Consider the following 11,698-nt stretch of genomic DNA (forward strand, 5'->3'; position numbering starts at 1 on the left):
TAAACAAAGAAGAGCGAATGAAACCCAAACTAAGCAGAATAGAGGAAATAATACATATCAGAGTGAAAGTCAAATAGGAAACAGAAAAGCAGAAAATGAAATTAAAATCTTCTTTGAGAAGACCAGTAATTGATAAACCTTAAAACAGATTGAGCTGGGAAAAAAAATAGAAAAAACACAAATTACCAATAGTATCAGGAACGACAGAGGTGACATCACTAAGATTCTACATATATTAAAAGGCTAGTAGGGGAATATTATGAACAACTTTATGCCAAACAATTGGACAACTTAGAAATGAACAAATCCCACACAAAACACAAAGTCAAGAAGATATGGGCAGGGCTTCCCCGGTGGCGCAGTGGTTGAGAGTCCGCCTGCCGATGCAGGGGATACGGGTTCGTGCCCCGGTCCGGGAAGATCCCACATGCCGTGGGGCGGCTGGGCCCGTGAGCCACGGTCGCTGAGCCTGCGCGTCCGGAGCCTGTGCTCCGCAACGGGAGAGCCCGCAACAGTGAGAGGCCCGCGTACCGGAAAAAAAAGAGGAAAGATCCCACAAGCCGCAGCTAAGACATGGCGCAGCCAAATAAATAAATATCTTTTTAAAAGCGCATTGAGATATCACACACGTATTTGCACGGCTAAAATTAGGCATACCAAGTGTTGGGGAGGATGTGGAGAAACGAACTTTTCTACGTTGCTGGTGGGAATGCAAAATGGTGGAACCACACTGGAAAAGAGTTTGGCGATTTCTTTGAAAGGTTCAAAACGCACCTACCATATGCCCCAGCCATTCCACTCCTAGGCATTTACCCGAGAGAAACAGAGCATATGTCCACACAAAGACTTGTCCGTGAATGTTTCCTGCAGCCTTATTTGGAATAGCCAAAAACTAGAAACAACAATCCTTCACAGGTGAATAGGCAGACAAATTGTTCATTTCTGAAATGGAATACCACTCCACAACAAAAAGGAATGAACCACTGATACACACAGAAGCACGGATGAATCTCAAAATAATTATGCTGAGTGAAAGACACCAGACCAGAGAAGAGGACAGCTTTTCCTTGACTTGCGATGGGATTATGCCCAATAAACCCATCATAAATTGAAAATACCGTGAACTGAAAATGCATTTGCTACACCTAAACTACCGAACATCACAGCTGAGCCTCGCCCACCTCAAATGTGCTCAGAACACCAACATCAGTGGGCAGTGAGGCAAAATCATCTAACACAAGCTCTATTTTATAATAAAGTGTTGGCTATCTCACGTAACGGATTAAATACCATACTGACAGTGAACATCAGAATGGTTGTCTGGGTCCAGGATGCTTGCTCACCCTCGTATCACAGGCTGACTGGGGACTGCGCTCGCTGCCGCTGCCCAGCATCATGGGAGAGGACCAGACTGCATATTGCTAGCTTGGAAAAGAGCAACGTTCAAAATTTGAAATATGGTTCCTACTGAATGTGTATTGCTTTCACACCATCATAAAGTAAAAAAAATCATAAGTTGAACCATCATAAGTTGGGGACCATCTGTCTATGTAATATGACTCCATTTATACAAAGTTCTAGAAAGGAAAATTAATCTGCAACAGAAAATGGATCAGTGTTTGCTAGGGATAGGAGGGGGGAGGGAAGGGAGGACTTACAAAGGGGTAGAGGAAGCATGGGGGATAATAAATATTTCCATTATTTTGATTGTGGTAGTTTTACTGTTTACATACATGTAAAAACTTATTTCCTTGTCACCTTATGTGCAGTTTTAAACTGTTAATTATACCTCAATAAATCTGTTTAAAAGTTTATATATATATATACACCAAATAAAAGTCACTTAGGCACCTAACATAATAAGACACTTCTCTCATTCTAAGAGAAATACAAACGACAACCACACTGAGCTGTCTCATACCTTACCCATCAGACAGGCACAAATTGAGAACACTGCCTACATCCTCTGATGGTGAGGCTGTGGGGAGACAGGGACTCGTGCGCTGCTGGTGGCAATGCAAAAGAGCACAAATCCTCTGGAAGGAATTTGGCAATCTGCAGAAAGATTACCTATGCATTCCCACGTCTTGTAATTTATCCTAAATGTATATCTACAGCAATTTTTGTAAAAAACCAAACCACACATACACAAGCAGATTCATTGTAGCATTATTATTACTATTATTATTTGGCTGTGTTGGGTCTTCGTTGCTGCGCACAGGCCTTCTCTAGTTGTGGCGAGTGGGGGCTACTCTTTATTGAGGTGCACGGGCTTCTCACTGCGGTGGCTTCTCCCGTTGCGGAGCACAGGCTCCAGGCATGCGGGCTTCAGCAGTTGTGGCACGTGGGCTCAGTAGTTGTGGCTCACAGGCTCTAGAGCGCAGGCTCAGTAGTTGTGGTGCACGGGCTTAGTTGCTCCGTGGCACATGGGATCCTCCCAGAACAGGACTCGAACCCGTGTCCCCTGCATTGGCAGGCGACTCCCAGCCACTGCGCCACCAGGGAAGTCCCTCATTGCAGCATTATTTAAAGTTGCAAAATATCAGAGATCACTTACATGTCCATAAGAGGTGATTGACGTACTAAGCGACAGCCCATTCCCACGGAAAATAAGGAAGACTGCTGTGATATTCAAGACACAGTATTGGGCTTCCCTGGTGGCGCAGTGGTTGAGAGTCCACCTGCCGATGCAGGGGACACGGGTTCGTGCCCCAGTCCGGGAAGATCCCACATGCCGCAGAGCGGCTGGGCCCGTGAGCCATGGCCGCTGAGCCTGCGCGTCCTGAGCCTGTGCTCTGCAACAGGAGAGGCCACAACAGTGAGAGGCCCCCGTACCGCAAAAAAAAAAAAATTTTCTGGCTGGACTATTGCTTGCTCCAACCATTATCATGGCCTCAGGCAGCTGAGATACAGGCCTCTACCCAGTTGTTTGCTACTGTGATTGCAATTGCTCTTTGGGGCTTTCCCCCTCCCCCAATCAAGCCAGCTCTCTCCAGTGTCTGTAGGAACTTGAGGTCCTCAAGGCCTACCTGGCTCTGGTGGAACTACCGTGGGGAGGGAGGAAATAAAAGTAGTTCAATACTAAAACTCCACAGACTCCCATTGTTCTTCTTACAGATGTCCAGTACTTTTTTTTTAATAAGTGCTTTTCAAATATTGTATGCCTTTGGTCAACTTCCAGAGTCCTGGAATGGTTGCTTTTAACAGTTCTGCCCAGTTTTATCACTGCTTTTTGGGGATGAGATTTGGTGAGCTCCTCAATCTGCTATTTCAGAAATCCCACCCACATACATAAATATAAATTTTCTAGTAGCCACATTGAGAAAGATAAAAAGATAAAATTATTTTCAATAATGTATTTAACCTAACTTAATATAAAATATTATTTCAACATGTCATCAATATTCTTTAAATTATGAATTCTTTTACTTTTTTTGTTTCCCACTAAATCTTTGAAATCTGGTGTGTCTTTTTACTGTTACAGCACGTCTTAATTCAGACCAGTCACATTCGAGCACTCAAGATATGACAGCTGGCTGCCATATTGGACACACAAGGATGGATATTTGATATTAGGAAATTGTTATTTTTCAGGTGTGTTAATGATATTGTGGTTGTTTCTCTAAAAACTCCTGTCCTTTGGGTATGTTGAAATACTTAAGGATGAAATGATACAATGAAACTTGGTTCTGCCAGAGGAAAAATTTTCCCTCTTCCCTTTTGGGACTGTGCTTGGAGGTCCTGAAAATTAAATTGACAAAACACAGGTGAACAGGAAGAAAGCAAAGTGTATTCACACCCTCTGGCGGGTACAGAAGACGTGCACGCAGTAATCAGAGGTAGGGGTAATAGGAGAAAGGGAGGGAGGGGAAAGAGAAGACCAATCGGTTTCTTTAGGAAAGAGAAGAGGGTGTTTAGGGGAACAAGCAGGAGGTAAGTTTGTGATCATATTTGCTAAGCAGGTGACTCGCACGTCTTGGGTTTAAAACGAAGAATTCTGTGGGTCTGGGCAGCCGAGCGTCGCACTATGGGAACCAGGAAGTTCGCGCAGTGTTTGCCTTCCGCGATAAAACGGCGATTTCGGTCCTTCGAAGGTTTTTACGAGGTTCCGCGCGCGGGGCCGAGGCGAGGACTTTAGGGCCGAGACTAGGACTTTAGCTCCGAGCTCCTCTGCGGGGAAAGGCGGGAGCTCAAGCCGGGCGACACCCGCCGCGAGCGAGGGGTGACTCTCGGCGTTCCCTGCCCGGCCGGCCCCCCGCGAACCCGCCCCACCGCGCCGGGCGGAGCCAACCTCCGCCCTGCGACCCCCGACCCCGCGTACCGCCCCTCCGCCGCCGGGCGCGGTTTCCCGGGGACGCATTTCTCGCCGCACCGCGGGCTGCCCGGACCTCCCTGGCGGAGCACCTTCCGGCGGACCCAGCGCGGAGCTCTGAGCTCGGCTGCGGTCCGGCGGCAACCCAGGTGTGGCGGCCTCAGGACGCGGCGCGAGCACAGGAACCGCACCCCGCGGGACCCCGGCCGCACCCCCGGAGCTCCAGGCCGCCTCGCCCCGCCCCCGGCTCCGAAGGGCGTAGCTGCGTCGGGAGGAGCCTCAGCCTGGCTCGGGCGCTCAGGTGGCCCGGGTCCGCCCAAGTAGGTTCCCTGCGGATTTGACCCGCGGTTCTCGGGTTCCCGGGGCTCTTCCTTCGGGTGGGGGTGGAGGGTGCCCCGCTGGGCAACACATTGGCGACCTAGGTGATTTTTACATGTAACTTAACAATTTCCGAAATTCTCAAACCCACAGCTGGGCACTTAGGCAGTTGTTAAGCTGATGACCATGCTTAATAATTCCCAAACTAGGTACAGGAGGTGAGTGTTCTCTGAAAGTAAGCCTCCCTCATAGTCCGTTCTCCGGTGTTTCGGATTGTATTCGTTTCTCGGCTACCACCTGTTAAGCCTCTGTAGGGAACGGTGGCTCCTATAAGGATGGCCGGGCATAGGTAAGATAAGACAGAGGGGAAAGTACTCTTAGTGCTTTTATAAACCTGGCACCCAGAGGAGAGCACAGAGTGTCCAGGTGACTGCCCTGGGCCCCTTGGTGGGCAGGGAGGGCAGGCATTTTGCAGGCTTCCAGCAGTGTCGCCACTGGATGGTCCTGCTTTGGTGGGGGTCCCCGAGTCTTCTGGGTCGTAGCTGCCTTTTAAGGTAGCCTCCTCTGGGCTGGGCACTGACAGGACGTACTGTTCCATTTACTCTTCACGCCAGTCCTGCCAGGCAGACATCTTAATTCCTCTAAGAAGTAAGGGGTTAAAGCTCAGAGAGGTTGAGTGACCTGACCAAGGTTTCCACTGGAAGGCAACCGGCACTGGGGCTTCAGTTCCTGGCCTGCACCAGCTGACATCCTTAGTGTCCACATTTGTGACCATCGGGCAGCACTGGAGCGGCCTCGAGGAGGGTCGGCTCCTACACCTGCGCTCCGTTGGCCGCGGCTGAGCCCCTGGTCTTACCCCTCAGTGTGGAGACGATGCCAAAGCTGCAGGGCTTCGAGTTCTGGAGCTGTACCCTGGGGGGGGCCCGCCACGTGGTGGCCCCCATGGTGGACCAAAGCGAGCTGGCCTGGAGGCTGCTGAGCCGCCGCCACGGGGCCCAGCTGTGCTACACACCCATGCTGCACGCCCAGGTCTTCATTCGAGATGCCAACTACCGCAAGGAGAACCTGTACTGCGACGTGTGCCCCGAGGACCGGCCTCTCATTGTGCAGGTGGGCAGCCCAGCCCAGAATGCTGGCCGAGCACCTCTCCCTGGGCCTTTCCGGAAAAGGCTTCCTGAGATCGGAGGGGCGGGGGTGGGCCAGTTCTCCCAGAGATTGACCTCTTCCTGGGAGCTGCCTCAGGCTTTTGGTGAACGGACGACCTGGGTGTGATGGAAGATTCGCAACCCCCTCCCCAGCATCACCCCTAGTGCTCCCTCTTTATCAGAACAGTTAGAGAGAATGGCTCTGCTCTTCGCAAAGTCAGTGATACTGGCTTTCTGCTACAACTGGGAGAGTTGTGTGAATTTGTAACTCGCTCTCGTGGTGGCATGGGAACGCATCCCAGCTTGGTTAAATTGTAAACATCTCAGATAGGATGCCATCCTGTGGTCATCCCCTCGGGCAACACCCCCACTGGTCGCCTATGAACCCGTGTGGGACTGGCTCGGGCTCATGGTAACTTTCATGTCTCTCTCAGTTCTGTGCCAATGACCCGGAGGTGTTCGTCCAGGCAGCTCTCCTGGCTCAGGACTACTGCGATGCCATCGACCTGAACTTGGGCTGCCCACAGATGATAGCCAAGCGAGGTGAGTTCCCGTCCTGGGGTCTGTGTCATTGCACAAGCTTTTGGCTGGGGTGGACTCCAAGCCCAGAGGTGCCCAGTGTGTGGCTGAGCTGGCCAGGGGCCTGGCCCTGCCTCTGATGGCAGCAGCTCAGGCGGTCACCGGCCCTTTCTTTGCTCCTCCTTCTGGAGAGTGGCCCTTCTCAGGCACTGAGGGCGGGGGACAGGGTTCAGCTGGCTGTCAGGGGCTCATCACGTCCTGGGAAGTTGTTGGGCTCCCTCTGGATAAATGTGTTTTGCTGAAAAGTCCCCACCACGCCCTCGTGCTGCCTCAGGGACCAGTGGCTGCTGCCCTGGCATTTCAGCCTTTCTCCCTCACTGGGCCTGAGGAGTTGCTGGTTGGTCAGAGACCGTGTGGGGTGGGCATTCCATTCAGCACCCTTGAGCTCAGGCCGCCGGGCTAATAGAACCTGGCCAGGCAGCTCGAGGCCCACGTGGACTCGAGAGGGGGTTGCAGAGGGCATGCTTGTTCTTCGCAGGTCACTATGGCGCCTTCCTGCAGGAGGAGTGGGACCTCCTCCAAAGAATGAGTGAGTTGGCCACACACTACCTGCGGGGACTTGGGGCCACGTTGTGGTTGGGTGGCAAGCCTGAGACAGCCTGGCAGGGTTCAGTAGAGGACAGTGGCTGGCAGAGTCCTCTTGGCTGTGGCAACCCCCGCGCCTTTCCACTGTAGAAGGTGGCTGTGAAGTCGCCTGTCCCGCTCCTGCTGTCCCCCCGTCGAACCAGATAGTAGGTGCTGGAGGGCGGCATCCTCGCCCACCCAGTCCTGGCCTCTCCAGTGCCCTAGGGTCAGAGGTGCGACTCTCAGCTGCCATCGAGAGGGAGCCAGCGCGGGGCGTCTGCAGGGCCTTTGCTCCTTTGGGGGCTTAGCCGTGGGTCCCCACACCCTGCCTGAAGGTGGCACCACAGTTCTCTCAGGAGCTGACTCTGCCTTTCCCTAGTTCTGCTAGCCCACGAAAAACTTTCTGTCCCTGTCACATGCAAGATCCGTGTCTTCCCAGAGATTGACAAGACCGTAAGGTACGCCCAGATGCTGGAAAAGGCTGGCTGCCAGGTGAGGGCTATGGGCTCCCAGGGCCCTGCACTGTTCCCCCGCCTCCAGGAGTGCCCCTTGAGGGTTTACCCTCTGGGGTGGGCAGGAATCAGTGACCTTTAGGTGAGGCCTGATGAGGGGAGGGGAGCCCCATGCTTGGGCCCAGGAGGCCAGTATTGTGCAGGGGGAGGTGCTGGGCCTCAACCACCTTCTTCCCACCCACCCCCCACCAGCCCTGGGGTCAGGATGGTGCCTGTTCCTCCCTCACACCTTTGGCCTTGGGCAGCGGGGGTGCTGCCACTACAGAGAGGACCGGCCCTTGAAAGGGTCTGGGCCTCTCACCTCCACATCCTGGGTGGCGTAGTAGGCTGGCTCTGACGTGCAAGCCCCAGGCAGCACCCCCAGGGTGTCAGCTGGCCTCAAGTGCAGCACTGAGTGAGCGAGGCACAGGGCGGCCTTTCCTCTGCTCTGCGTGGGAAGTTGATACCCTAAAAGCTGAAGGCAGAGGGTCCCCTGGAGTTGGTTTGGGGGCCGCAGTTGAGAGTGGGACTGAGCCAGGTGCTGCTGTGTCCTAGTTGCTGACTGTCCACGGGCGCACCAAGGAGCAGAAGGGGCCCTTGTCGGGCACCGCGTCCTGGGAGCACATCAAGGCTGTGCGGTAAGTGGACACGGGGTGAACCCAGGGCAGGGAGACAGCCCAGCCCCAAGGCAAGGCCCTCAGCCCTTTGGGCACCAGGAGGGGTGCTGGGCCTGGGGGTGAACAGCACAGTGGGAAGATGGAGTTTGGGGGCCTGGCCCTCCCCCCAGGGTTGTGGGGGGAAACAGCATCCTTCTGAGTGTCTGCCCATCCTGTTCCCCGACAGGAAGGCAGTGGCCATCCCTGTGTTTGCCAATGGGAACATCCAGTGCCTGCGGGACGTGGAACGCTGCATCCAGGACACGGGGGTGCAAGGGGTCATGAGTGCAGGTGAGGCTGTGCCCTTGCCCACAGCTGGGCCACCACTGGCAGATGCTGGAGGGGCCTGTTTGCATCATGGCACCATTGGCCCAGCTACAGAGCCTCGGGCTTCACGCTGTCATCACTGAAGTCTCCATCTGCCTGATGGGCCAGAGCTGTTAGGCCAGTGGCCAGCCTTGCCCTTGGAGTGGCGAGGCACGGGGGCCCCTGAGCCTTGCATTGCCTTCCTTCTGCAGAGGGAAACCTGCACAACCCTGCCCTGTTCGAGGGCCGCAGTCCTGCTGTGTGGGAGCTGGCCGAGGAGTACCTGGACATCGTGCGGCAGCACCCCTGCCCTCTGTCCTACGTCCGGGCCCACCTCTTTAAGCTGTGGCACCACACGTGAGTTGCCCCCCCAGGGCAAACGCTGTCTGGTCTGAGGCCTGCCTGGAACATTGGGGTTTGTTTGTGTTTTTTTCCTAAATTTTAAAAAAATTTTATTTTATTTATTTATTTTTGGCTGCGTGGGTCTTCATTGCTGCGTGTGGGCTTTCTCTAGTTGCGGCGAGCGGGGGCTATGCTTTGTTGAGGTGCGCAGGCTTCTCATTGTGGTGGCTTCTCGTTGCGGAGCACAGGCTCTAGACGCGCGGGCTTCAGTAGTTGTGGCACGCAGGTTCAGTAGTTGTGGCTTGCGAGCTCTAGAGCGCAGGCTCAGTAGTTGTGGCGTATGGGCTTAGTTGCTCCGCGGCATGTGGGATATTCCCACGCCAGGGCTCGAACCCTTGTCCCCTGCATTGGCAGGATTCTTAACCACTGTGCCACCAGGGAAGCCCTGCATTGGGGTTTTTAAGACGAGCTCTCCACAAACATTTACAAAACCACCTGCCACCGAGTCTGGGAGGGCCGCGGTGACATGGTGAGGTTGGGTGGGAGGAGAGACCATGCTCCTCTGTGCCCAGGGCTCAGGGTTGGTGGTTGGGAGCTGGGTGCCGGGTTGGCTCTGTGATGGGGCGTCTGCATCAGGTTGCAGGTGCATCAGCAGCTTCGAGAGGAGCTCGCCAAAGTGAAGACCCTGGAGGGCATTGCCGCAGTGAGCCAGGAGCTGAAGCTGCGGTGTCAGGTGGGTGCTGGGCTGATGTGTAGTGGGAAAGAGGCTAGAGGCTTGGGCCTTGGGCCTCTAACCGAGGGCCCTCTGGGCTTTTGCAGGAGGATATATCCAGGCAGAAGGAGGGAGAGAAGCCTTCAGGCGGCTTGCCTTTCTTCCACTGGATCTGCCAGCCCTACTTCCGGCCAGGGTGAGCCTCCCACATGTGGGCTGGCAGGGGGGTGGGGGGGTGCGAGAGGGTTACATGGAGGAGGGGGCTGTTCTGCCTGCTGCCCCCCTTGGCTGGGGTGCTTCATCCCTCAGGGGCCAGGGGCCTCTTCCTTGTCAGCCTATGTTTAGGCTTTTTTCATAAGATGCTTCTCTAAGCTCCTCTGATCCTGAGTGGGTTTGCCCTGGGGTCAAGAGGTTGACCCTCCCTAGCTTCCTCTGGCTTTTCTGAGGTGAGGCTAGGCTGTCATCTGTAGCCACAGCCCCGCCCAGGACTCAGTGGCTCAGACACTGGTGTCCCAGCCTCTGTGCCGGCTGCTGGGGCCTCAGCGGAGTTGCACACATCCTCACCCGGGGACTGCAGCTGGCGGGCTGCCTCTCATGAGTGTCCCTCAGCTCTGCCCACTGCTTCTCCCTTTCAGGCCCAGGGACGGGAGCAGGGAGAGCGGGGGTGCCCGTAGCAAGCGGGCCCTGGAGGAGGAGGAGGGCAGTACAGACGTCTTGTCCAAGAACAAGCAGAAGAAGAAACTGAGGAACCCCCATAAGACCTTCGACCCCTCACTGAAGCGTAAGATGCTCCCACCACTGGAGCCCTGGGAGGTGGCCAGCCCCCGCCCCGGGTCCCCCAGGGTCAGGTGGCTCTCCTGCTTCCTAAGCCATGGAGAGTCCACCAAGAAGGGCCCTGTGACCCTTCCATGTGCCCCCCAAGGAGACTGGCGGGTCCCACGAGGCCACAGCCAGTCAGCCTCCCTGCCTGCTGCGGTCCCTGAGCTGCTGCCCTGAGGCAGCTGGAGAGGAAGGGAGTGGGGCCTGGGGCGGCTTTCCCAAGAAGGACCTTCAAGTGGGAGGTGGTGGGCATGGAGCCCGTGCATCTCGGGCAGATGGGATGAGGTTTCCCAGCGCAATCCTGAGTACTACGTCCTCTGCCCTCTGCAAGCCACCTGGCCTGGCCAGCCGCAGGGAGCAGGGATACCTGCCAGGGGCCACATGTAGGAGATGGCTGTGGTGGGTGGACTCACCTAGTTCAACCAGCACCTCCTTTTGCTCTTTTCCCAGCAAAATATGCAAAGTGTGATCAGTGTGGAAACCCAAAGGTGAGTCCGTCCTTCTAGCCACACCGCCCAGGGTAGAGCTCAGCCCCGGGAGGGGTGGGGACCTGCGCAAGAGGTCCTCTCCCTGTCTGTTTTGGGGGCAGCCTGGCACAGCCCAAGGTGGGTTGGCTTCTGTCGCATAAGGGGCTCTGCCTATCTTCAGCAGAGCCCCACCTGTGCTTGGGGCCCACTCACTCAGGCTGCAGCCCGGCCAGGGGAGGAGCATTAGCCCCAGGCTCACATGCTTTCCTGTGTCCAGGGCAACAGGTGTGTGTTTAACCTGTGCCGGGGCTGCTGCAAGAAGCGAGCTTTCAAAGAGACGGCTGACTGTCCAGGTGAGGTGCGCCCGCTGCCACCGGGCGCCCGCCCCCACTGTAGTGGGCAGTGGACCCTCAGCCTCCTGAGCCCCATTTCCCTCCTCTTGTCCCTCTGCCAGGTCATGGACTGCTTTTTAAAACCAAACTAGAGAAGTCTCTGGCCTGGAAGGGGGCCCAGCCGCGTCTGCAGGAACCACAGCAGGCCAGGCCTGGAGAACCAGGTGGCTTCCCGGAGGTCATGGGAAGTGCCCTGGCCTGAAGGGCAGCTGCAGCCCCATGTGCCACCCCCCAGGCCTGCTGCTGAAGCCTTGAAACGTCCCACTTAAGGAAACTCCTTTACTCAGGGAACCTCCTGCTACTTCACACGGAAGGACAAGCTGGTCTTCCCTTCAGCCCATGCTGGGGGCCAGAGATGCTGCACCAGGGAGCAGGCTCCCAGGCTGGACCTGCCCCGTCCTCACAGCCCACGTGTGTTCAAGATGAACAATAAATCATTTCAAAGACACGACGTTCCCACTCAGGTTCTTTAAGACCTGAGTGTCGTCGGGGTCAATAGGGCCTTCACAACAGGGGAATGAGCAAGGCGCCGCCTGCCATCATCTTCCTAACCATGGGACCCGCTTAAAGGAGGGCCACGCACTGGCCTCAGCCC

The 11,698-nt window shown here is 55.5% G+C and overlaps 1 protein-coding gene and 1 long non-coding RNA gene across 2 annotated transcripts; one reads left to right on the top strand and one right to left on the bottom strand.

Annotated features, from left to right (window-relative positions):
- Positions 1 to 3,770: 3,770 nt before the first annotated feature.
- LOC111182676 (uncharacterized) lies at positions 3,771 to 4,436 on the bottom strand. Its single transcript, XR_002646786.3, has 2 exons — positions 4,322 to 4,436; positions 3,771 to 4,170 (listed from the first exon to the last, which is right to left on the bottom strand). It is a non-coding gene; the product is annotated as an uncharacterized LOC111182676 (long non-coding RNA).
- On the top strand, positions 4,391 to 11,627 carry DUS1L (dihydrouridine synthase 1 like). The gene is made up of 14 exons (XM_022589280.3): positions 4,391 to 4,632; positions 5,494 to 5,740; positions 6,210 to 6,318; positions 6,833 to 6,883; positions 7,298 to 7,410; positions 7,965 to 8,047; positions 8,253 to 8,356; positions 8,584 to 8,728; positions 9,350 to 9,446; positions 9,533 to 9,621; positions 10,061 to 10,206; positions 10,695 to 10,732; positions 10,989 to 11,064; positions 11,166 to 11,627. The coding sequence occupies exons 2-14, from the start codon at positions 5,504 to 5,506 to the stop codon at positions 11,303 to 11,305; spliced, it is 1,428 nt and encodes a 475-aa protein (XP_022444988.1). The 5' UTR covers positions 4,391 to 4,632; positions 5,494 to 5,503; the 3' UTR covers positions 11,306 to 11,627.
- The last annotated feature ends 71 nt before the right edge of the window (positions 11,628 to 11,698 follow it).

Source organism: Delphinapterus leucas, chromosome 19 (genome assembly GCF_059928025.1).
Source record: "Delphinapterus leucas isolate spDelLeu-1000000601 "Yukka" chromosome 19, BTC_Dleu_Yukka2, whole genome shotgun sequence".
Classification (NCBI taxonomy): domain Eukaryota; kingdom Metazoa; phylum Chordata; class Mammalia; order Artiodactyla; family Monodontidae; genus Delphinapterus; species Delphinapterus leucas.

Excerpts from the sequence above, each read along its gene's own strand:
- DUS1L (XM_022589280.3), top strand. The coding sequence starts at position 5,504 with ATGCCAAAGCTGCAGGGCTTCGAGTTCTGGAGCTGTACCCTGGGGGGG. Across the intron at positions 8,357-8,583 it reads GCAAGGGGTCATGAGTGCAG|AGGGAAACCTGCACAACCCT; the intron begins GTGAGGCTGTGC and ends TTCCTTCTGCAG. Across the intron at positions 10,733-10,988 it reads ATCAGTGTGGAAACCCAAAG|GGCAACAGGTGTGTGTTTAA; the intron begins GTGAGTCCGTCC and ends TCCTGTGTCCAG.